General features: G+C 45.6%; 1 protein-coding gene across 1 annotated transcript; it reads left to right on the top strand.

Moving 5' to 3' along the window:
• Positions 1 to 6454: 6454 nt before the first annotated feature.
• Positions 6455 to 10126, top strand: LOC141992814 (plasma membrane calcium-transporting ATPase 1-like). Its single transcript, XM_074962150.1, is given in 3 exon segments — positions 6455 to 6669; positions 7123 to 9163; positions 9166 to 10126. Coding segments are annotated over 3 exon segments (2970 nt in total). The 5' UTR covers positions 6455 to 6471; the 3' UTR covers positions 9897 to 10126.
• The last annotated feature ends 14272 nt before the right edge of the window (positions 10127 to 24398 follow it).

Raw genomic sequence — 24398 nt, 5'->3', positions numbered from 1 at the left:
CCACACCACACGATCCATTGTCTACAGCCAAGCTCTACGATACAACCGCATTTGCTCCAACCCCTCAGACAGAGACAAACACCTACAAGATCTCTATCAAGCATTCTTACAACTACAATACCCATCTGCTGAAGTGAAGAAACAGATTGACAGAGGCAGAAGAGTACCCAGAAGTCACCTACTACAGGACAGGCCCAACAAAGAAAATAACAGAATGCCACTAACCGTCACCTTCAGCCCCCAACTAAAACCTCTCCAACGCATCATCAAGGATCTACAACCTATCCTGAAGGACAACCCTCACTCTCAGAGATCTTGGGAGACAGGCCAGTCCTTGCTTACAGACAGCCCCCCAACCTGAAGCAAATACTCACCAGCAACCACACAACAGAACCACTAACCCAGGAACCTATCCTTGCAACAAAGCCCGTTGCCAACTGTGTCCACATATCTATTCAGGGGACACCATCATAGGGCCTAATCACATCAGCCACACCATCAGAGGCTCGTTCACCTGCACATCTACCAATGTGATATGTGCCAGCAATGCCCCTCTGCCATGTACATTGGTCAAACTGGACAGTCTCTACGTAAAAGAATAAATGGACACAAATCAGACGTCAAGAATTATAACATTCAAAAACCAGTTGGAGAACACTTCAATCTCTCTGGTCACTCGATTACAGACCTAAAAGTGGCAATACTTCAACAAAAAAACTTCAAAAACAGACTCCAATGAGAGACTGCTGAATTAGAATTAATTTGCAGACTGGATACAATTAACTTAGGCTTGAATAGAGACTGGGAGTGGATGGGTCATTACACAAAGTAAAACTATTTCCCCATGTTTATCCCCCCTCCACCCCCCACTGTTCCTCAGATGTTCTTGTCAACTGCTGGAAATTGATAATCAAGGTGGAACTGCCCACCTTGATTATCACTACAAAAGGTTCCCCCTCTTCCCCCCCCCCCCCCGCTCTCCTGCTGGTAATAGCTGACCTTAAGTGATCACTCTGGTTACAGTGTGTATGGTAACACCCATTGTTTCATGTTCTCTATGTATATAAATCTCCCCACTGTATTTTCCACTGAATGCATCCGATGAAGTGAGCTGTAGCACATGAAAGCTTATGCTCAAATAAATTTGTTAGTCTCTAAGGTGCCACAAGTACTCCTTTTCTTTTTGCGAATACAGACTAACACGGCTCCCACTCTGAAACACACACACATCTGTGTGTGTGGTGTAGAATATTGTGTATAAATATATTGTGCAAATATGTGAAGTGTTGAGGACCTAAGCCAACATACTTCTTTTCTTAACATCCCATACACTGCTTTAATATTTACATAGATTACATTTATATACATTTGGGGGCAGTTAAGTTCCAATAGAAGCCCATTATGTTCTTTTAGCAAATTTGACTAAATTGTCCATAGTCAAATTATTTAAATCAGATTGTCTCTTTGCCTGGATTATTTACAGACATTTCTTTGGAAAAGGGCCCATTTTTCCTTCAGAATGGCTGGCTGCAAAGAAACCAAGAATTATTTCCCTGTAACACTTTTCCTTTTTAACATTTTCACAGTTTAACTGCTTAATTCTCTCCAGCCTCTGCAGAGTTAACTTCTCACTCTCTTTCCTTAAATCACTTGCTTATCTCCCAAAATGACACCATTAGTTCAGATATCACCAGAAATCTGAATTCCCCATGCCTGTACTTACTCCTTTCCTTACTCCTGCCACTATGCCCCTCAGGGCTCCCAACCTGTTTTCCAGTCTCTTTATCTGTTGCCTGTCTGCTTGTCTGGGCCTGATCCTGTTTTCCTCACCGAACCTTCCCTTCCCATGGGCACAGGCTTTGTCCCACTAACCATTTAGCAAGGAGGGTGGGCTCCTTAACTCGCTCCCACACCTCCTGGTCCCTTTTCTTAAACATTTTTCTTAACATTATGAAATCACAACAATATTACACTCCTATATCCCCCATAGAGAAGTCTTACATAAATCTACTCCTTATTTGCCCATGCTTGTGCTGGGACTTACAAAACGCAAAAAGTCTATACTCACTAAAAAAAAACTGCCTGACAGAGCAGGAGGGGGAACACTAAGCCCCCACCTTTTGGGTTCGATCCTGCTACGACCGAGGGTATATTCACCTATACAATTTTTCCCCGAAGACGGGTAGGAGCAAGGATTCTGATCGTCCCCCTTATGGCACGGCACTTCTACAACTGGGGGTGTGCACACCTGAATGATTGATCACTTTATACGTATGGCATACCTTTTACCAGTATTTAGCAGTATTTTCAACAATCACAGTGCATGTCTTCCCCCTTTTGCAATTCTCCACCAAAAATGTTATGCTTATAAAAAGCACATGGGATCTTTTTCAGGGGAAAAGGCAATACGCTGCATTTATTGAAGATACAACAATTAGCATATGCATTCAATCACCCCCCGCACACACACACTGTCCCACCAGTCAATGTTATAGTTACCAGTCCAGAGTCTGGATCAATATAGTGGCCAGCTAGATCACAGGATCTGGGTTCTGTCGGTCGTGACACAATGCTCTGGGGAAGTCTTGGCAGGATGAACCCAAAGTTTCATGGCAAGGCACCCTGTTTATATGGTGATTTTCCTTCATTGGGACCAATGAGTTTTGCACCATCCAGCTGTAATCAATTGTTGTTTGACGAGTGCTTGTTTTCTTAAATTGTTTTTCTCACCCTTTATCTTGTTATTTCATCAAGTCTCTCAGGGAGTTATCCCAGGCTGGTTTTGATCACAGATCTCTTGTCCCCATTTATAGGTGCCTGTCTCACCTTTAGAGTCGTCAATCTGCCCTCCTCTGACATTTCAATAGGGGCCTGTTGCAGCCTCCTGGCGCCCTTGCTTCTGTCTCTGGCTCTTCCCTAGAACATCTGGTTCAGTGATGGCCTTCACACTTATCTCTTAACACCCATTCCTTATTCACACACAAAACAGAATTAATTTACATAGAACATTTTGAATAGGAACATCAAATTGCATGCAGAAGAAAAACAATCATGGCATTCTTTTACTTATTTTAAAATGCTAAGCCTACAACAAAGTGGTTAACAAAATGGGATTAAGAAGTGGTCTTTTTCCTCCTCAGAAACGGTTGCTCACTGGTAGTCGTGGTAATTATCTCCAGTGCCTTGGTAAGGAATAACTTGTCCAAAGTTGCTTGATGCAGAATTTTTGTCCTAAGAAAGAAGGGAAATAAGCCACAGATTTATGTCCTTCTGATAAATTTTTTTGGCTCTACAAGAAATTCTCTTAAGTGGGATCCCCAGAATCCAAGGAAGTCAGATCTTATGGGCTGAAATAGAAGCCTTTGGATTGGTTTGAATCCAAGACAGATCAGGTTAGTCTTGAAATAAATATTTTGAAAACAGATCCATCTTGGATAAGAAAGTCTTGCATCCATGAGCTGGGATTCCTCTCAATGCACAGGAGAGAGAAAAAGAGACACCATAATTCTCAGGACAGATTCATCAGATAGATTCAGTTGTGCCTTCTCAGATCCTGGGATAACTGAAAGAATAGATGCCCTTGAATCGCAGGGAAGTTTGATCACTCCTTTGGAACTAGCTATTCACTTGGTAAAGGCCACAAGTCTGTGGAGAGCCTTACTAGAGGACCTGTTCAAGAGACCTAATTCAGCATTGATTCTGAACCCAATCTCCTAGCCGATCCACTCCTCCAGTGGCAGCTGTATTTCTCCAGCACTGTCATTTTCTGGGATCTAAGATTATTTATTTTGGTATTGCTGAGGGCCTTGGGTCTGGGGAGACAGATTAATTTGTTGCTTCTCCTATCATTGCTATGGAGTCTGATCCTGGGGTTCCTTGATGATCTATTATTATTTTTAATTCATTTAATTAATTCATATGGTTAATTACCTGATGCTAATGGTTCTTACTATTTTGAATGGTTCTGGGGCTTTGTGAGCCACACAATGGGGCTCTGAAAACACGGTGCATTCAGAGAGCAGCAGCTGCTTGATAAGTAACACTCTTTTCTTCATCTTTAATAGTTTACAGGTACTTAGAAGTGACGCTTATCTTGATTCTCAGCAGCCGCAGCAGTCACCACCCACTGGGGAGAGAGCAGCAAACAGCCAGGATTCAAAATATTCCTGTGGTCCTGGAGAAGGACAAATTAGATTCTCCCTTTTCTTCAGTGTGAGGTTAGTTATATTTAATTTAATTTTCACATAGAAAATAAAAGATGTCTTGATTTTGGTAGACAATGGTACCATGGCAGACTTCCTGTGCCCTTCTGTTTGGATAAGTTAGTTACTCTGAAACTAAATGCCTCTCCTATGATGCCATCAATGCTCATGGCCTGATCTGTCCCTTCAGGGCCAAATGGTGCTATTTAGCCACTTACCTCTGCAGGGATGGATACAGAACCACACTGCCCAAGGGGAGTTTGGGGACAAATTGTTCTTCAGAGAGGCACAGTCCTTCCCTGAGCATGCTGGTAAACCAGGCCTACTCCATGAGCCAGTGCAGAGGAGAGGCAGGGCCTCCCTTTTGGGGTGCTCAGAGCATCTCTTCCTCCTGGGAGAATTCTGTGCAAAAAAAAAAAAAAATTCTGTGAACACTACTTTAAAATTCTGCCTATTTTATTTGTCAGAATAACACTATATACATGCCAGTTTCAATTATTTTGGTAATTTATTTAAAAATACCTGTCAACAAATATGTCTTTAAAAATACAGATGCACAAAATTCCCTCAGGAGTAGAGAGTTAAAGAAATCCCTATGACAACCCAGTTCCTGTTTCTCTGCCCCCTCCCCTCCCAGAGCTCAGCCACGGGACATCCCCTCCCCAGTGCAAACACTCCTCCCCCAGTGCCCAGCTGTGGGCCCCCCACAGCCCAGACACACACACCCCCTACCCTGCAGAGCCTAGGGATCCAGTGGGAAAAGCAACCTGATGCTGAGTCCTGGGCTTGTGTGTAGTTCCCTGCATGCTGCCCCTTTCCTTCAGGGTGTGCTGAGAACTGCACTTGCTGGGAACCCTCCAGATCTCTCCCCCTGGCAGTCTCTTCTATTTTAGAGCTGGGTTCTGCTGGGTCCAGAGGCCCCCAGTGGTGGCTAGCAGCTCTGCAGCCCATTTCTGTGAGGAGGAAAAAGGAAATTCTGCATGCACAACATTAATTTCTGTGCAAATTCTGCATGCACGGTGGTGCTGAATTCCCTCAGGAGTAACCTCTGGAGTCACCCTTAGGGAGCAGTCTCTGCAAAGCCCTGACTGTACGTTAAGGACTCAGAGCACACTGAGCCAGCAGTTCCTCCTAGCCTGGGAATGCGTCCCTCCCTAAACTTAATAGTCTCTTAAAGCCAGTTTTTGTATGGAAATATTACCTCTCCCCTCCCCAGACTGGAATGCCCCCCCACATGCACATGCTAACTCACGCACAAACTGCCTTAAATTTACTCTCCAGAATTAAAGGAAGGAGCCCCTCCCCAAACAATATGAACTTTGGGAGCAGGCCTGTGATTTGGAGCACATGCTGCCCTGTTTTTATCCTGTAACTAACTGGAGGAGCAGCTTGGGGCAAGGTGCTGGCCTAGCTACTGGTGTCCTGAGGAGTTGGAAGCTGAGAGAAGTTGGAAGCAGTTGGTGTGAGCAGTGCAGCCAAATCCTCTGAGTCCCGCATGATGCTTTCTCAGGCCTCTTCCCCTGGTGATGTCTCCAATGCCCATCTCGTGTGATGCCTCCTCTACCCCCAGACGCACTTCCCCCTCCCCACCTCTCTCCATGAGGACACTTTGCATCAATGAATGTGAATTGTGGTGGTGGAGGCTGGAGCATGCAGGCTGATCCTGACTGCAGAGTGGAGAGAATGAGTGAGCCACAGCAGATATCTGTCTACACTGTAGTTGGGAGCAAGTCTCTCAGCTTGGGTAGACAGACTTGTGCTAGCAGGGCTCAAGCTAGCACACTCAAAATAGCTGTGTGGACACTGCTGCTTGGGCTGGAGTGCAGGGTCTTGAGCCCATCCAGTCCCCCTCCCCCCCCCCCCCCGGCTTGAGAACCAACACTCCAGCCCAAACTGCAACATCCACATGGCTATTTTTAACCCTGCTAACACACATCTGTCTACCCAGGCTGAGAGGCTCACTTCCTGCTGCAGTGTAGACAGATACAGAGGGGCCCTGGCCCTGAAGGACTCACCTCAGGCTGTGGTTGCCTCCTTACTCCCGGTCTTCACTGCTCAGGAATAGGATATCTCCCCAGAGGAGAGGCGCTTCAGCAGCAGCAGCAGTAAGATCTGTGTCTTTTCTCAGCCCCAGTGACTCTCTGTATCTCCAGATAAAGGACTTTGTTTCTCCTATAAATATTCAAATTGAGGGAAATGTGTAGGGTGACTCTTGGACTCAGTCTTCTCCCCTTTAAAGGTCTGTGTGTTGTCATAGGACGGCAAGAACATGTCTAGAATCCCACGTGCACCAGATACGACAGTAGTGGCCAGGGAAGATCACCACGAAGCAGAAGATTTTGAGATGACCCTGGCAGAGCTGCATGCCCTGATGGAGCTACGATCTGTGAATGCTTTGAAAAAAATAAAAGAAAGTTATGGAGATGTCTTTGGAATCTGCACATGGCTCAAAACATCCCCCCAAGAAGGGATAAGGGGAGACCCGTTAGATATAGCCGGAAGGCAAGCAGTTTTTGGGAAGAACTTTATACCCCGCCAAAAACCTAAATCATTCCTTCAGCTGATATGGGAAGCATTACAGGATGTAACATTAATTACATTAGAAATTGCAGCCACTGTATCACTAGCACTTTCTTTTTATACCCCGTCACGAGGACAAAATACAGTGTGTGTAGACAACCATTCTGCTACTAAAGAGGGTGAAAATGAGATGGCTTGGATTGAAGGAACTGCAATTCTTTTGTCAGTAGCTTGTGTAGTATTGGCAACAGCTTTAAATGATTGGAGTAAGGAGAAACAATTTAGGAGGTTGCAGCATCGTATTGAAAAAGAACAGAAGTTTGCTGTCATCAGAGATGGTCAAGTCATCCAAATACCCATAACTGACATAGTAGTTGGGGATATTGTGCCTATCAAATATGGTGATCTTCTACCAGCTGACGGTGTGCTTCTCCAAGGGAATGACCTCAAAATAGATGAGAGTTCACTCACAGGAGAATCTGATCATGTTAAGAAAACTCTGAGTGGAGATCCCATGCTGCTTTCTGGTAGCCATGTGGTGGAAGGCTCTGGAAGAATGGTAATAACTGCAGTGGGTGTAAACTCACAGATGGGAGTTATCCTCACTTTGCTTGGGGTGGGAGGAGAACAAGAGAAGGAGAAAATGAAAAAGAAAAAGAAAAATCAAGATGGCTTGCCTGAGAACAGCAACAAAGCAAAAGCTCAGGATTATGCAGCCACAGAAATGCAGCCTGGAACTAGTGAAGAAAGCACTAATGGAGAAGAGACAGTCAACAGGCAATCAAATTTGCCAAAAAAAGAAAAATCAGTCCTACAAGGGAAACTTACCAGATTAGCAGTTCAGATTGGCAAAGCAGGGTTGGCAATGTCTACAATCACAGTGGTTGTCCTTATAGTTTATTTTTTAATTAAAACATTCTTGATTCAGGAGCATATTTGGACTGCTCAGTGCACCCCAGTTTATATAAAATATTTTGTGAAGTTCTTCATTATTGGAGTTACAGTCTTGGTGGTGGCCGTGCCAGAGGGTCTCCCACTTGCTGTCACTATTTCACTTGCCTACTCTGTAAAGGAAATGATGAAAGATAATAACCTAGTGCGGCATTTGGATGCTTGTGAAACAATGGGCAATGCAACAACCATTTGCTCGGATAAAACGGGAACATTAACCATGAACAGAATGGCAGTAGTCCAGGCTTTCATCAGCGAAATGCATCATAAAATTATTCCTGCACGTGAATCAATTCCTCAGACTACTCTGAACTATCTTTTAACAGGTATTTCTGTGAATTGTGCTTACACTTCCAAAATATTGCCTCCTGAAAAAGAAAGTGGCTTGCCACGTCAGGTTGGCAATAAAACTGATTGTGCCTTGCTGGGATTTCTTCTGGATTTAAAACAGGATTATCAGGCTGTAAGAAATCAAATACCAGAAGAAAAGCTGTATAAAGTATACACCTTCAACTCTGATAGAAAATCAATGAGTACGGTATTGAAAAATGTTGATGGTAGTTACCGAATGTTCACCAAGGGTGCTTCTGAGATAGTACTTAAAAAATGCAACAAAATCTTGAATGCTGCTGGTAAACCTAAACCATTCAACTCAAAGGACAATGATGATATTGTAAAAAATGTGGTCGAACCTATGGCTTCTGATGGACTCAGAACCATATGTCTAGCATTCAAAGATTTCCCAGCTGGGCAGCCTGAACCAGAGTGGGACAATGAAAACAATATTATCATGGAACTTACATGTATTGCAGTTGTTGGCATTGAAGATCCATTGAGGCCTGAGGTTCCTGATGCAATAACAAAATGCCAGAATGCTGGCATCACAGTGCGTATGGTTACTGGCGATAACATTAATACTGCACGCACAATTGCTTTGAAATGTGGTATTTTGCATCCTGGGGAGACCTTCCTTTGCTTAGAGGGAAAAGAGTTGAACAGACTAATTCGTAATGAAAAAGGAGAGATTAAGCAAGAGCTCCTAGACAAGATTTGGCCAAAACTTCGGGTGCTTGCAAGATCCTCTCCCACTGACAAACACACATTGGTAAAAGGTATAATTGATAGCACCATCTCAGAACAGAGACAGGTTGTAGCAGTAACTGGCGATGGTACTAATGATGCACCAGCATTGAAGGAAGCAGATGTTGGTTTTGCTATGGGCATTTCTGGAACAGATGTAGCTAAAGAAGCATCGGATATTATTCTCACAGATGACAACTTCACAAGCATTGTTAAAGCAGTTATGTGGGGCAGAAATGTATATGACAGTATCTCCAAATTCTTGCAGTTCCAGCTTACTGTCAATGTAGTAGCAGTAATTGTTGCATTTGTGGGAGCATGTATTACACAAGATTCACCACTTAAAACTGTGCAGATGCTGTGGGTGAACCTCATTATGGACACATTTGCTTCTCTTGCTTTAGCTACCGAAAAACCGAGTCTCTCTTGCTACGGAAGCCTTATGGAAGGAATAAACCCCTAATCTCCCACACAATGATGAAAAACATTTTGGGTCAAGCATTCTATCAGCTTGTGGTCATCTTTACACTTGTTTTTACTGGTGAAAAGCTTTTCGATATTGACAGTGGAAGAAATGCTCCTCTGCATTCCCCACCCTCCAAGCATTACACGATTGTATTCAACACTTTTGTGTTGATGCAGCTTTGTAATGAAATCAATGCCCGAAAGGTTCATGGTGAAAGGAATGTCTTTGAGGGAGTATTCAGTAATGCCATCTTTTGTGCTATAACTGGTGGTACATTACTTGTACAGTTAGTTATAGTAGAGGTTGGTGGGAAGCCCTTTAGTTGTACTGAGCTTACAGTAGAACAGTGGCTATGGTCACTTTTCCTAGGGATAGGAACATTACTGTGGGGCCAGCTGATAACAACAATTCCAAATAGCTATTTGAAGTTCTTGACAGAACTTGGTCATGGGCGGCCAAAGGAAGAAATCCTTGAGGCAGAACTAGGTGAAGGTGCAGGAGAGATTGACCATGCTGAAAGAGAATTACATTGTGGTCAGATCTTATGGTTTAGGGGGATTAACAGAATTCGAGCTCAGAGCCGAGTGGTGAATGCATTTCGTACTTCCTTTTACGAGGAGTTAGAAAAACCACAAACACAAAGTTCAGTTCGCAGCTTAAGAAAATCTAAGCAATGAATTTTAAGTCCTACCTTCCCATTATTGAAACATCACTCAAAAAATAATACTGGGCTAAATGTTAACGCATTCACTGTGTTAAGAAATAAATGGCGTTTTTCACACACGGTGATAACAAGACACTCTTTTTGTCTTGAACTGCAAAGGAAGGCACACTGGTGTGAATGGAGATTCAGCATAAAAAGGCTGCTCCTAGCTGTACTCAAAAATGGGGCTGAAGAGCTTATTAACAGCGCTTATGTTTATCTTGAGCCTTTCATTTGGCTTTTTTGAGGGAAAGGGGTGAGCATGCCTCCGATCTATTAACTCTAATTTCTGATGTCAGCTGTTAAAATGTGACTAGTTTATTTTATAAAAGATAAAGATCTTTTTATAAAGTTCATAGATTCTTTTAATTTTGCTCTGTTTATGGCACATAACATACTGGTATCACTGGAGTTTTGAAATGACTTCACTGCACAGCATGAATGGATTTGAGTACAGTGTTTAATATTGTTAAATCTTGAGAACTGTCTGGAATAACTGGTTTTGTTCAAAATTCAATAGGATATTGTTAAATGTGGAAGATCGATAAACAATGGAACTTGCTTGAAATGTTTTTTAAATCTAACATAAAATGTGTTAAATCAAAATGGATCAGTACATTAGTCATTTTTGTCATTATATTAGCTCATTGCTATCCTCTCATTTAAGTCAATGGAATATTTGCCACTGACTTCAGCTGACTAGGATCAGGCCCTTGACAATCTGTGGAATGGGAGCATGTTCATTTAAATCTAAGTGTTTAACAACCTCCCTCCAGCAGGAGGGTTGTGTGTACCAGGAGGAGTGTTACGATAGGTGTAGTTGGCATGTTTTTGTTTTGTTCGCCGTAGTGTATAAACATTTCTTATTATCAAATAAAATAATTTTGTAAAAAGCTCTTTTCTCCCACATTGCTTGATCAAGATAGAGGCCAGAATCTGGGAGAAATCATCAGGAAAGTGCCTAAAGGGGTGGGTTGGCTGCTTTGGCTGCACATGGCAGAAAGTTGGGGGAGCAGCTCCAAAGGGTCCTGTGCACTTTAAGAGGATGAATGGAAGGGGCAGGACATGGCTAAGGTAATGGCTGCTCATTTCACATTTTCAAAAGCCCCAAAAGGCTCCCACCTCTCCCTGCAAGTGCAGCTTCTCTAAGGGCTTGTCTATGCGCTGCCGTAACACTGAGGAAATGTCTATACTTAAAACACTCTTAATAAAGACACTCTAAGCCGATGGGCGAGAGCTCTCCCATCAGAATAGTTAATCCATGGCCCCAAGACACAGAGGTGTTGCGCTGTGTACAAAGGGGATTAACTCAGTATAATTACATCACTTGGGGGTGGATTTTTCACACCCCTGAGCAACATAGTTATACCAATATAGGTCTGTAGTGTAGACCAGACCTTACTGCAGATGCTACCTACGCCGACAGGAGAGCTTCTCACATCAACATAGGTACTTCATCTCCCCAAGAGGCAGCAGCTAAGTTGATGGGCGAAGCCCTCCTGTCGACATACCACTGTCTACACTGGGTGTTAGTATTTTCCATGCCCCTGAGCAATGTAGTTTTACCAATATAAGTTTGTAGTGTAGACCAGGGCACCCATTGCCTCTCATAGCTGCAGCACACACCCATATGCTGACTGCAATGATAGTATGTGTTGGAGACAGAAAGACAGACAGAGTGACAGATCAAGTTGCTCTGGCCAAGGAAGGAGAGACAGAAGGGAAATGAGGCATACCTCTGGGGGAGGCCAGAGGGAGGAGATGATGTGCATTTTTTGATGGGATGAACCTTGTCAGGCTGGGGGATGATACACAGTGCTACACCTGTCATACTGCTTCCAGCCATCATTCTGTTTTATATAAAGAGGCAGAAGGAGGAGAGCCAGGCTGGCACAGGCCCAGAGCTGGAAGAAGAGGAAGACACAGTTCTACTCTGCTAATAAGATGTCTGAGTGTGCCAGGGTCTTCCTTGACCTCCCAGAAGAACAGGCCATGCAGTGGTAGAGACTCACCATGCAACTGTAGAGTGAGCTCAGTGAGAACTTAGAGAGAGCCACAAAAGGGACGCATGCTCTTTGTGCCTTCAGCACAGTAACTACCATCCGGGGCCGTCCAAAAGACCAGAGAGGAGACTACAGACATTGCACGGCCTCAGGGAGTCCGTTCAGGCCCTTATCAGAAGGGCACCAGATCACATCAGCTTCTCATTGAAAGAGTCACTCAGCTGTTGACCATGTTGGGGTTCCAATGTCCTCTCAATGCTGGGTTGTGGCGCCACAGACTGAACAGTGCAGGCTTTCGTAATGGGTCTGTGCAAGGATTCCCAGTGACTGTCACACTTTTGTTTTATCCTCAATAATTCAGACCTCCCAGTGTTGGATGGAAGTGGGGAGGCAGATGATGGATTCCTAGTGGGTGAGTACCAGACACTACTGAAGTGCACACTGTCACACTGTCTGGAGTGGCTCATGACTGTGAGTGCCTACCTCCGGGCAGACTGTCAGAAAAACAGGCAGACACTTCAAGCTGGTGGTGTGTTCTATAATTAGATTTCACCAAGCCAGTAACAAAGGTGAACTCCTGGATCACTGTACCAGTCTTACCATGGAGTCACAGACTGTCCCCTCAGACTCTCCAGTCTATCTTGCCACCCAGACATACTGGACCTTGTGATAAAAGGTCACTTATACCAAAAATACACCAAATCAGGTTACTTCCAGTCCCAAGAGACCAGCCACTTACCCCAGATCAATTGATAATCTAGATCTTATGCCAAAGACAACCCTGGCAGCCAATTCTATAGTAAACTAACTAAACGTTTATTAGTAGGGCCCTACCAAATTCACAGTCATGAAAAACGTGTCACAGACCGTGGAATCTGGTCTGCCCCCATGAAATCTTGTCTTTTGTGTGCTTTTTACCCTATACTATACAGATTTCACAGGGGAGACCAGCATTTCTCAAATTGGGGGTCCTGACCCAAAAGAGAGTTGCAGGGGGGTCACAAGGTTATTTTAGGGTGGTTGTGGTATTGCCACATTTACTACTGCACTGCCTTCAGAGCTGTGTGGGCGGAAAGCAGAGGCTGTTGGCTGGGCGCCCAGCTCTGAAGGCAGCACCCTGCCAGCAGCAGCACAGAAGTAAGGGTGGCGATACTATACCATGCCACCCTTACTTCTGCACTGCTGCCTTCAGATCTGGGCAGCTGAAGAGTGGGGCTGCTGACTGAGGGCCCAGCTCTGCAAGAAACAGCGCAGAAATAAGGGTGGCAATACCATACCATGCCATCCTTACATCTGTGCTGCTGCTGGCGGCAGCTCTGCCTTCAAAGCTGGGCTTCTGGCCAGCAGCTGCTGCTCTCCAGCTTCCCATCTCTGAAGGCAATGCTGCCGCCTGCAGCAGTGCAGAAGTAAGGATAGCAGTACTGCAACCTCATCTACAATAACCTTGTGACCCCCCCCCCAACAACTCCTTTTTGGATCAGGATCAATGTCCCCTCTAATTTTTTCCATCCATGTGCAGAATGAATTTTGTTATGTTCACCAAATTACCGAGGTAATGAGCGGATGTGTGCCACCAGTAGAAACAAAAAACCTAGATATAATATATTGTGACAGAATCAGGCCAGAGGGCTACAGGAGAGTGCTAGAAGGTAGATACATTAGCCCCAGATTAAGCAGGTCCCTTTTCCCTGAGTAAAGGAACAATCAGGAAGTTGCTGGAATCAGTTAGAACAGGCAGGCTAATCAGGGCACCTGGTTTATAAAGGACCTCACTTCAGTTAGTGAGGTGCATGCAAGGAACTGGGAGCAAGAGGCTCGCAAGGAGCTGAGAGTGAGTAGGCGTACTGCTGGAGGACTGAGAAGTACAAGTGTCATCAGACATCAGGAGAAAGGTCCTGCGGTGAGGATAAAGAAGGTGTTGGGAGGAGGCCATGGGGAAATAGCCCAGGGAGTTGTAGCTGTCACACAGCTGTTACAGGAAACACTGTGATTCACAGGGCCCCGGGCTGGAATCTGGAGTAGAGGGTGGGCCTGGGTTCCCCCCATCCACCCAACTCCCTATTGGATACAGGAGGAGTTGACCTGGACTGTGGGTCCCACCAGAGGGGAAGGTCCCTGGCTTGTCCCCCGACCCACTAGGTGGATCAGCAGAGACTGTGGGGATTGTTCTCCTCCCTTTCCCCATGCTAGCCAGTAATGAGGTTAGCTGAGTGAATGGCAGGTTTGAGCCACGAGCAAAAAAGTGACCAAACTGAGGGCTGCTGTGAATCTCTGAAGCGAGCAAATCCGCCAATAAGTGCAGGACCTACCAAGGCAGAGGAGGAACTTTGTCACACTATATTTTAAAAAAGTTACCATGAGGATAATTACTCCAGCCAGGACAGGTTAGGCATTTTATAAATCAGTACTCAAAGAATTAAATTTAAGCATAAGAGAGAAATAAAAATTATGAAATACATAGACCAGTCAAAAACCTCAAATAACAGCACTTTGAAAGAATAAAATCACAGAGGATGTATGTGCATTGCAGGAAGTATCAAGAAGTAACAACAACCTCAATAATACAACTATGTGCTGGGAGGTGAGTGTGAAAGACAGTTTGTGTGTGTGTGTGACAGAGACACAGTGTGTGTGTGTGAGAGAGAGAGACAGAGACATGCGTTTCCCCTTTAAGTATTTTCACAGCCTGGCAGGACTCCACAGTGGACTGCAGCTGCCCTGGGACTTCCTTCAGGTAATCAGTATTGCTAACTCTTACGCTATATGGTGCTTTTCCTTAAAGCCCCAGTGTGTACACATGGGCACAGGAGAATGATATTGAGGAGGAAGTGTGTATATACAGTATCCCCTTGAGTTCTGGGAGAAGTGGAGCGGCTTCTTCCCATGCTGAGTTATAGCGATTGGACTAAAATTTAAAGAAAGTATCCGTATGCCCAAAGTGTGGAGTCCTGGCTGAGTGACAGCTCCGACACTGAGCTGCGCGCTGATAGAGAAGTCAAGCCATTGCCCCAGTCCCGGGTAACATGGATCCAGGGTGGGAGAACACATCTCCCAGAACACATTCCTCACTGAAAGGGGCCCTTTTAAAATTCTACAGAGGACCCAGCCCTCTCTCACCACAAGAGGCAGGTCTGTGGAAGTTACTGTCACTCGAGTGTTTACACATCAATTTACAGTGTTATGAATCATAGAATCATAGAATATCAGGGTTGGAAGGGACCTCAGGAGGTCATCTAGTCCAACCCCCTGCTCAAAGCAGGACCGATCCCCAACTAAATCATCCCAGCCAGGGCTTTGTCAAGCCTGACCTTAAAAACTTCTAAGGAAGGAGCTTCCACCACCTCCCTAGATAACGCATTGCAGTGTTTCACCACCCTCCCAGTGAAGAAGTTTTTCCTAATATCCAACCTAAATCTCCCCCACTGCAAATTGAGACCATTACTCCTCGTTCTGTCATCTGCTACCACTGAGAACAGTCTAGAGCCATCCTCTTTGGAACCCCCTTTCAGGTAGTTGAAAGCAGCTATCAAATCCCCCCTCATTCTTCTCTTCCGTAGACTAAACATCCCCAGTTCCCTCAGCCTCTCCTCATAACTCATGTGTTCCAGCCCCCTAATGATTTTCGTTGCCCTCCACTGGACTCTTTCCAATTTTTCCACATCCTTCTTGTAGTGTGGGGCCCAAAACTGGACACAGTACTCCAGATGAGGCCTCACCAGTGTTGAATAGAGGGGAACGATCACGTCCACTCTGTATTCACAATGGAAAAAGATAGAAACTCAGGAATTGTTTTAATTAAAGCGCAGATGATGGCAAAATGCAGCCCAAATGGTGGAGCCTTACTACAATCCTGGGCACTACTGTTTCTTTTCAGCCCTATGATTTGCTGCTGTACATTGTCCTTTTAAGTAGATTGGCACTCAAAGCAGACACAGCAGCAGCAGTCACCAGCAAGCTCCCTCTGTCCCATTCATGAGCCTTGTCGCATTTCTCCTCCCCCCCACAACTTTTCAGAGATGGGATACAGGGGTGGCGGGAGGGGGACACCCTGACATCAGCGTCGTCTTCCCCCTGCTCTGCATAGCAAACAGGAGGCTACCTGGAACAGCTCTAAGGCAGAGGGCAGGAGCAGCACGGCAATGGGCAGAGGGACACCTGAAGTGTGTGGCACTTGATAGCTTGCTGGGTGGCCACCTGGCCATGCAGCTTAGAGGAAACTTAGGTCAGGACCCCTACAATTACAACACAGTGAAATTTCAGATTTAAATAGCTGAAATCATGAAATTTACAATTTTTTAAATCTTGTGGCTGTGAAATTGACCAAAATGGACCATAAATTTGGTAGGGCTATATATATTACCTAAGGAAGTGAGAGTTATTGAGAGGTTAAAGCAGGTAAAATATATGCAGAGGTGAGTTGCAGTTTGTAATTCCAAATGGTGGCAGTGATGTAATAAACTGCCAGTTTCCCAGAAGTCTTTTCAGGGTTCCCAGTTTGTCCCTGAAGATCTCCACTTTGCATCTGGTACACTTTCCTGTAAGAGTCCAAACAGTCCAGAGATGAAGGATCTTTCCTTGAATCCATATTTATAGCTTTTTCTCACAGAAAACAAGCTGCAGGGTCACCACCCACATGGGTTTTTTCCTTTGATGACGGACAGTGAGGAGTGCATTTTGACTCTTTGACCTGCAATCATCTCACACAATGACCACTTGCTTTGAAATTAGGACTTTTCTGTTAGAGTTCTTCATTTGCATTCCCCAAGACTTCTTTCTGCTGTGGTCGGTTATTTAGTTACAGGAGTATACCCAGTGTAAATATTTGCTACTACATTATAATGGGATACAAATAAGTGAAAACAGCGCAAGTAATATCCACTAGTTTTCCTGAAGTTTAAATACCAAATACACGCTTCTATGTTTAACAATCACTTTGATCTATACTAATATAAAAGTGAATTGGCTTGGGGTTTTGACATGAGCTGGCACCTGGTCTGCCAGCATCACACTCTCAACACAAAACTGATGTATGAAGGGGTGTCACTGATGCTCCTGAATATACGTCAGGGCTCTCCCAGTCTCGATAAGGCATCAGCCACTATAAATCATATTTACTGCCATCTCCCTTTCATGGTAAGGTTTTAATCTATTGATACACATTGTTTGCACAGCTCCTCTGCTATTGGGCTTCCTTATATCATATGTGATTCCATTCACTTTCAAACACCTCAGAAAGTCCTTCCCAATAAGCCTGCATTTTGTTTGTCCTCACAGGGATCAGCACTAACACCAAATCACCAATATCAAATGATCTTTCTTCAGCAGGCTGATCAGATGAAACTTTCTGACTTTCTTGACGGTTTTTAAGATTCTGTTGGACTAACTTATATATTCTCCTTAAAATGAGTGATGTACTCCCTTACCAGCTGTCCTGTTTTCTCAGTACAGCTGTCCCAGGAGCCTCAACTCAAGCCTAGGGGTCCCCCCGCACCTGCCTCCTATGCAGGAGATCAACCAAGAAGATCAGAGGATGTGCCTGGTGGGTTGGATGTGACACAGCATCACCATGGATGCCCTTGTCAGAGGAGGCAGACATGGGACAGCATCTAGCTAGCGTGTCAGAGGAAGACAAGGGGGATGGGAAATAACGAGGAAGCCCAGAATCAGAAACCCCAAAGATCTGTTAGGAAAAGGTGGCCTGGTCCTGAGGCGCCTTCCCACATGGTCATGGTTTCAGTTAAGAGCTGTACCAGTAAGAAGCCTGCAAGAGCAGGCTGTGTGCACTCCCGGGACTGCACCAGCCTACCAGATAACACAGGACACTCACAAAGCCTCTGTCCCATAAACAATGTAGCCAGGCATATTTGGTGGCTGGGATATGAGTACCCTCAACTCTCTGGGTCTACACATGGTTGGCACTGATGAGCCTGAAGGTGCTTTGCCCTGGTCCACATTTACCATGGAGAGCATCATATCAGCGAACTGCATTGTTGACAACCATGTTGAGACACAGCAATGTTTCCTAATTACAACCAGACCTAATGAGGTGACAGTGTATCTCCCAAACACAGTGTGGCAGATCACTAGGATGCCCAGAAAAGTCAGTTGCCCCTTTGACCTGAGTGGTTAGCTGGGGGGCGGGACCTTGCCAGATTGATTCCTTTCGGAGGAGGAATTTATTTACTTACAAGGAATGTACACAGGCCTTGTGACTGCAGTCCCAGGGGAGCTAACTGAGGTCACTCATTTAGGGTGAACTGCAAAGAATGGGGGAGGCAATCTCCAAAGTTCGTGGATATTCCAATAGTTAGATTTACCAAACGAGTACAAAATACCTCAGTGGTTACCCAGAAGCCAACAACACAGTTCCCTTGAAGCAATCCAGCCTGAGGCCTCCACCCAGACACCCAAGTCAAATACGATGAGGATTACTGAAAATCTTAGTCATCATATAAAAAAGTTCTACCAATCCCAAAGGATCAGACACATTAACCTCCCAGGTTAATGAATATTTCAGATCTTACCCACGGGATGGTGAGTTGTATGGGCCCGTGGGGTCCGGGCTCCTACAAATTCAGGGCCCGGGGGGCCTGGCTCCACAATGTTTGGGGCCGGGCTGCCCCTGTGCATCTCCCTCCGAGTGTCCCTGCCTGCCATAGGCAGCGGGTGGCTGCCCCCTTCAGCTCTGCCCTGTGTTCCCTTGCCAGCCGTTGCTGGGGCTGGCTGCAAGGGAGAGGCGCTGGGGGCAGACTGAGGCGGCTGCTGCGCCTGCGGAGGGAGGAGGGGAGGAGGTGCATGGAAGCCCCGCCCCGGCAGGTGACTCAGAGGGGGAGGGGCTTATCCTGACTGGACCTCCTGAGCAGCAGCCTGGGAGGGCTTGGGTAAGTGTCGTGCCTGGGGGGGCAGGGAGGGGGCCTCCTTCTCCCCCAGAGCTCACTGCTGCCAGTGGGGAGAGGGCTGGAGGGAGTCCTCCTCTCTGGTCCCAGCCCTGGGGCAGCCTGCCTGCTGCACCCCAAAATCCTCATCACTGGCCCAGCCCCATGCCCCATGCCTCAGAGGCCTTTTCTGGCTTTCAATCACTCTCTCTCACACAGCTTATCAAATAGTTCTTTATCTCCTGCATTTTCAACCAGGGCAAGTCTACACTTGAAACACTGCATCGGTGCAGCTGCCCTGCTGTAGCATAGTTAATCTACTTCTCCAAGGGGCGGTAGTTTATGTTGGTGGGAGAAGCTCTTCCACTGACATAGTACTGTCTGCGTGGGGGAGGGGTGTTAGCTCAGTATAATCACGTCGCTCAGGGGTGTGGATTTTTCACACCTCAAGAGCGACATAGGTATACCGATATTGGTCTGTAGTGTAGACCAGACCCCAGTCCCAAGGAAATCACTTGTATTGTCCCTGGGTTAGTTCTTCCTCAGGTTTTGCCATGTGGTTCAGTATGTTAGGTGGAGGCTTCTATTTCCAGCTCTCACTACATGAAGGGGCATTTAATTGCTCCTTCCATTTAACCTGGATGAAGAGTTCTAATCACAGCCATCTGCTTTAACCAGGTCTGTGATCAAAGACCCACTTGATGGCACTCAATAACACGGTCCAGCAGAACTGTACATAAGGGTGGGAAACAAAAACTGGTAGTTACTTGGAGACAGACATTAGAATAGTAGAGTTTATAACTTCATTCTGTGGAGTAATTGAATTAGACCTGGATTAATTACTGAACCTAAAAGGTGTGGCTTTGGCAGGGAGAGGGAATTCACATAAATTATTAAGGTAAGTGAAAATGACTCACTTGAACACTTGTAAGTTAGTGAACCAGGAGTTCACAACTCTTTCCTTCTAACAGCTAATGCTAAGATGGGGTAGAAGTTAATGTTTCCCCCAGATCATCATATCACACTGGGGAACAGATGCATGGCTTCTTAAGCATCTAACTATGATGTATAGGGAAAAAAACTGCATTATCATGGGGGGCTTAAATATGAGTGATATAAACTGGATAGCTCATCCTGCCAGTAATAAAATATCCTCATCGTTTCTAAATATTATTGATGATAATTTCCGAACTCAAAATGTGTTGTACCCAACACAGAGGAATTATATATCAGACCTCATCTTGACAGATTAAAGGGAACTGATCACAGAACTAAAAATCAGTGATTTCTTAGGTACTTACGATCACAGTCCCATGTGACATTCTCTTAAGCAAACTAGGGATATGGGCTAGATGAAATTTGTATAAAGTGAGTGTGTACCTTGTTGAAAGACCATACCCAAAGTGTAGTTATCAGTTGCCCACTGTCAAACTGGGAGGACATAGAATCATAGAATCATAGAATATCAGGGTTGGAAGGGACCTCAGGAGGTCATCTAGTCCAACCCCCTGCTCAAAGCAGGACCAATCCCCAATTAAATCATCCCAGCCAGGGCTTTGTCAAGCCTGACCTTAAAAACTTCTAAGGAAGGAGATTCTACCACCTCCCTAGGTAACGCGTTCCAGTGTTTCACCACCCTCCTAGTGAAAAAGTTTTTCCTAATATCCAACCTAAACCGCCCCCACTGCAACTTGAGACCATTACTCCTTGTCCTGTCCTCTTCTACCACTGAGAATAGTCTAGAACCATCCTCTCTGGAACTACCTCTCAGGTAGTTGAAAGCAGCTATCAAATCCACCCTCATTCTTCTCTTCTGCAGACTAAACAATCCCAGTTCCCTCAGCCTCTCCTCATAAGTCATGTGTTCCAGACCCCTGATCATTTTTGTTGCCCTTCGCTGGACTCTTTCCAATTTATCCACATCCTTCTTGTAGTGTGGGGCCCAAAACTGGACACAGTACTCCAGATGAGGCCTCACCAATGTCAAATAGAGGGGAACGATCACGTCCCTCGATCTGCTGGCTATGCCCCTACTTATACGTCCCAAAATGCCATTGGTCTTCTTGGCAACAAGGGCACACTGTTGACTCATATCCAGCTTCTCATCCACTGTCACCCCAGGTCCTTTTCCGCAGAACTGCTGCCTAGCCATTCGGTCCGTAGTCTGTAGCGGTGCATTGGGTTCTTCCGTCCTAAGTGCAGGACCCTGCACTTATCCTTGTTGAACCTCATCAGATTTCCTTTGGCCCAATCCTCCAATTTGTCTAGGTCCCTCTGCATCCTATCCCTGCCCTCCAGCGTATCTACCACTCCTCCTAGTTTAGTATCATCCACAAATTTGCTGAGAGTGCAATCCACACCATCCTCCAGATCATTTATGAAGATATTGAACAAAACCGGCCCCAGGACCGACCCTTGGGGCACTCCACTTGATACCGGCTGCCAACTAGACATGGAGCCATTGATCACTACCCGTTGAGCCCGACAATCTAGCCAACTTTCTACCCACCTGATAGTGCATTCATCCAGCCCATACTTCTTTAACTTGCTGACAAGAATACTGTGGGAGACCGTGTCAAAAGCTTTGCTAAAGTCAAGAAACAATACATCCACTGCTTTCCCTTCATCCACAGAACCAGTAATCTCATCATAGAAGGCGATTAGATTAGTCAGGCATGACCTTCCCTTGGTGAATCCATGCTGACTGTTCCTGATCACTTTCCTCTCGTGTAAGTGCTTCAGGATTGATTCCTTGAGGACCTGCTCCATGATTTTTCCAGGGACTGAGGTGAGGCTGACTGGCCTGTAGTTCCCAGGATCCTCCTTCTTCCCTTTTTAAAAGATGGGCACTACATTAGCCTTTTTCCAGTCCTCCGGGTTCTCCCCCAGTCGCCATGAGTTTTCAAAGATAATGGCCAATGGCTCTGCAATCACATCCACCAACTCCTTTAGCACTCTCGGGTGCAGCGCATCCGGCCCCATGGACTTGTGCTCGTCCAGCTTTTCTTAATAGTCCCGAACCACTTCTTTCTCCACAGAGGGCTGGTCACCTCCTCCCCATGCTGTGCTGCCCAGTGCAGTAGTCTGGGAGCTGACCTTGTTCGTGAAGACAGAGGCAAAAAAAGCATTGAGTACATTAGCTTTTTCCACATCCTCTGTCACTAGGTTGCCTCCCTCATTCAGTAAGGGGCCCACACTTTCCTTGACTTTCTTCTTGTTGCTAACATACCTGAAGAAACCCTTCTTGTTACTCTTAACATCTCTTGCTAGCTGCAGCTCCAGGTGTGATTTGGCCCTCCTGATTTCATTCCTACATGCCCGAGCAATATTTTTATACTCTTCCCTGGTCATTTGTCCAATCTTCCACTTCTTGTAAGCTTCTTTTTTATGTTTAAGATCCGCAAGGATTTCTCCGTTAAGCCAAGCTGGTCGCCTGCCATATTTACTATTCTTTCGACACATCGGGATGGTTTGTCCCTGTAACCTCAATAGGGATTCCTTGAAATACAGCCAGCTCTCCTGGACTCCTTTCCCCTTCATGTTAGTCCCCCAGGGGATCCTACCCATCAGTTCCCTGAGGGAGTCGAAGTCTGCTTTCCTGAAGTCCAGGGTCCGTATTCTGCTGCTCTCCTTTCTTCCCTGTGTCAGGATCCTGAACTCAACCAACTCATGGTCACTGCCTCCCAGATTCCCATCCACTTTTGCTTCCCCCACTAATTCTTCCCGGTTTGTGAGCAGCAGGTCAAGAAGAGCTCTGCCCCTAGTTGGTTCCTCCAGCACTTGCACCAGGAAATTGTCCCCTACATTTTCCAAAAACTTCCTGGATTGTCTATGCACCGCTGTAGTGCTCTCCCAGCAGATATCAGGAAGATTAAAGTCACCCATGAGAACCAGGGCGTGCGATCTAGTAGCTTCTGCGAGTTGCTGGAAGAAAGCCTCATCCACCTCATCCCCCTGATCCGGTGGTCTATAGCAGACTCCCACCACTACATCACTCTTGTTGCTCACACTTCTAAACTTAATCCAGAGACACTCAGGTTTTTCTGCAGTTTCATACCGGAGCTCTGAGCAGTCATACTGCTCCCTTACATACAGTGCTACTCCCCCACCTTTTCTGCCCTGCCTGTCCTTCCTGAACAGTTTATACTCCAGTCATGTGAGTTATCCCACCAAGTCTCTGTTATTCCAATCACGTCATAATTCCTTGACATCACCAGGACCTCCAGTTCTCCCTGCTTGTTTCCAAGGCTTTGTGCATTTGTATATAGGCACTTGAGATAACCTGCTGATCGCCCCTCATTCTCAGTATGAGGTAGGAGCCCTCCCCTCACAGACATTCCTGTCTGTGCTTCCTCCCGGTATCCCACTTTCCCACTTACCTCAGGGCTTTGGTCTCCTTCCCCCGGTGAACCTAGTTTAAAGCCCTCCTGCTTGTTTCCAAGGCTTTGTGCATTTGTATATAGGCACTTGAGATAACCTGCTGATCGCCCCCCATTCTCAGTATGAGGTAGGAGCCCTCCCCTCACAAACGTTCCTGCCTGTGCTTCCTCCCGGTATCCCAGTTTCACACTTACCTCAGGGCTTTGGTCTCCTTCCCTCAGTGAACCTAGTTTAAAGCCCTCCTCACTAGGTTAGCCAGCCTGCTCGCAAAGATGCTCTTCCCTCTCTTCGTTAGGTGGAGCCCATCTCTGCCCAGCACTCCTCCTTCATGGAACACCATCCCATGGTCAAAGAATCCAAAGCCTTCTCTCCGACACCACCTGCGTAGCCATTGGTTGACTTCCACGATTCGACGGTCCCTACCCCGGCCTTTTCCTTCCATGGGGAGGGTGGACGAGAACACCACTTGCGCCTCAAACTCCTTTATCCTTCTTCCCAGAGCCACGTAGTCCACAGTAATCCGCTCAAGGTCATTCTTGGCAGTATCATTGGTGCCCACGTGGAGAAGCAGGAAGGGGTAGCGATCCGAGGGCTTGATGAGTCTCGGCAGTCTCTCCGTCACATCGTGAATCTTAATCTTATCTAGTGGGGTCCCACAGGGATCTGTCCTGAGTCTGATACTATTCAAAATTTCCATTAATGTCTTGGATAATAAATAGATTAATAAATTCCAGGGTCAGAAGGACCATTGTGATCGTCTGACCTCCTGTATAACACAAGCCAGAGAACTTCCCCAAAATAATTTCTAGAGCAGATCTTTTAGAAAAACATCCAGTCTTGATTTTTAAATTGTTAGGGATAGAGAATCCACCACAAACCTTGGTAAACTGTTCCAATGGTTAATTACTCTCACCTTACACCTTTTACACCTTATTTCCAATCTGAATTTGTCTAGTTTCAACATCCAGCCATTGGATCCTGTTAGACTTTTCTCTGATAGACTAAAGAGCCCATTATTAAATATTTGTTCCCAATGTAGATAGTTACAGACTGTGATCAAGTTACTCCTTAAACTTCTCTTTGTTAAGCTAAACATATTGAGCTCTTTGAGTCTATCACTGTACGACATGATCTCTAATACTTTAATCATGCTTGTGGCTTTTCTCTGAACCCTCTGCAATCAACCTGCTTCTTGAATTGTGGGCACCAGAACTGGAC

This window comes from Natator depressus, chromosome 8, assembly GCF_965152275.1.
Source record: "Natator depressus isolate rNatDep1 chromosome 8, rNatDep2.hap1, whole genome shotgun sequence".
In the NCBI taxonomy this organism is placed as follows: Eukaryota; Metazoa; Chordata; order Testudines; family Cheloniidae; genus Natator; species Natator depressus.
The sequence above is the reverse complement of the archived record's forward strand: the minus strand, read 5'-3'. Positions and strand labels throughout refer to the sequence as shown.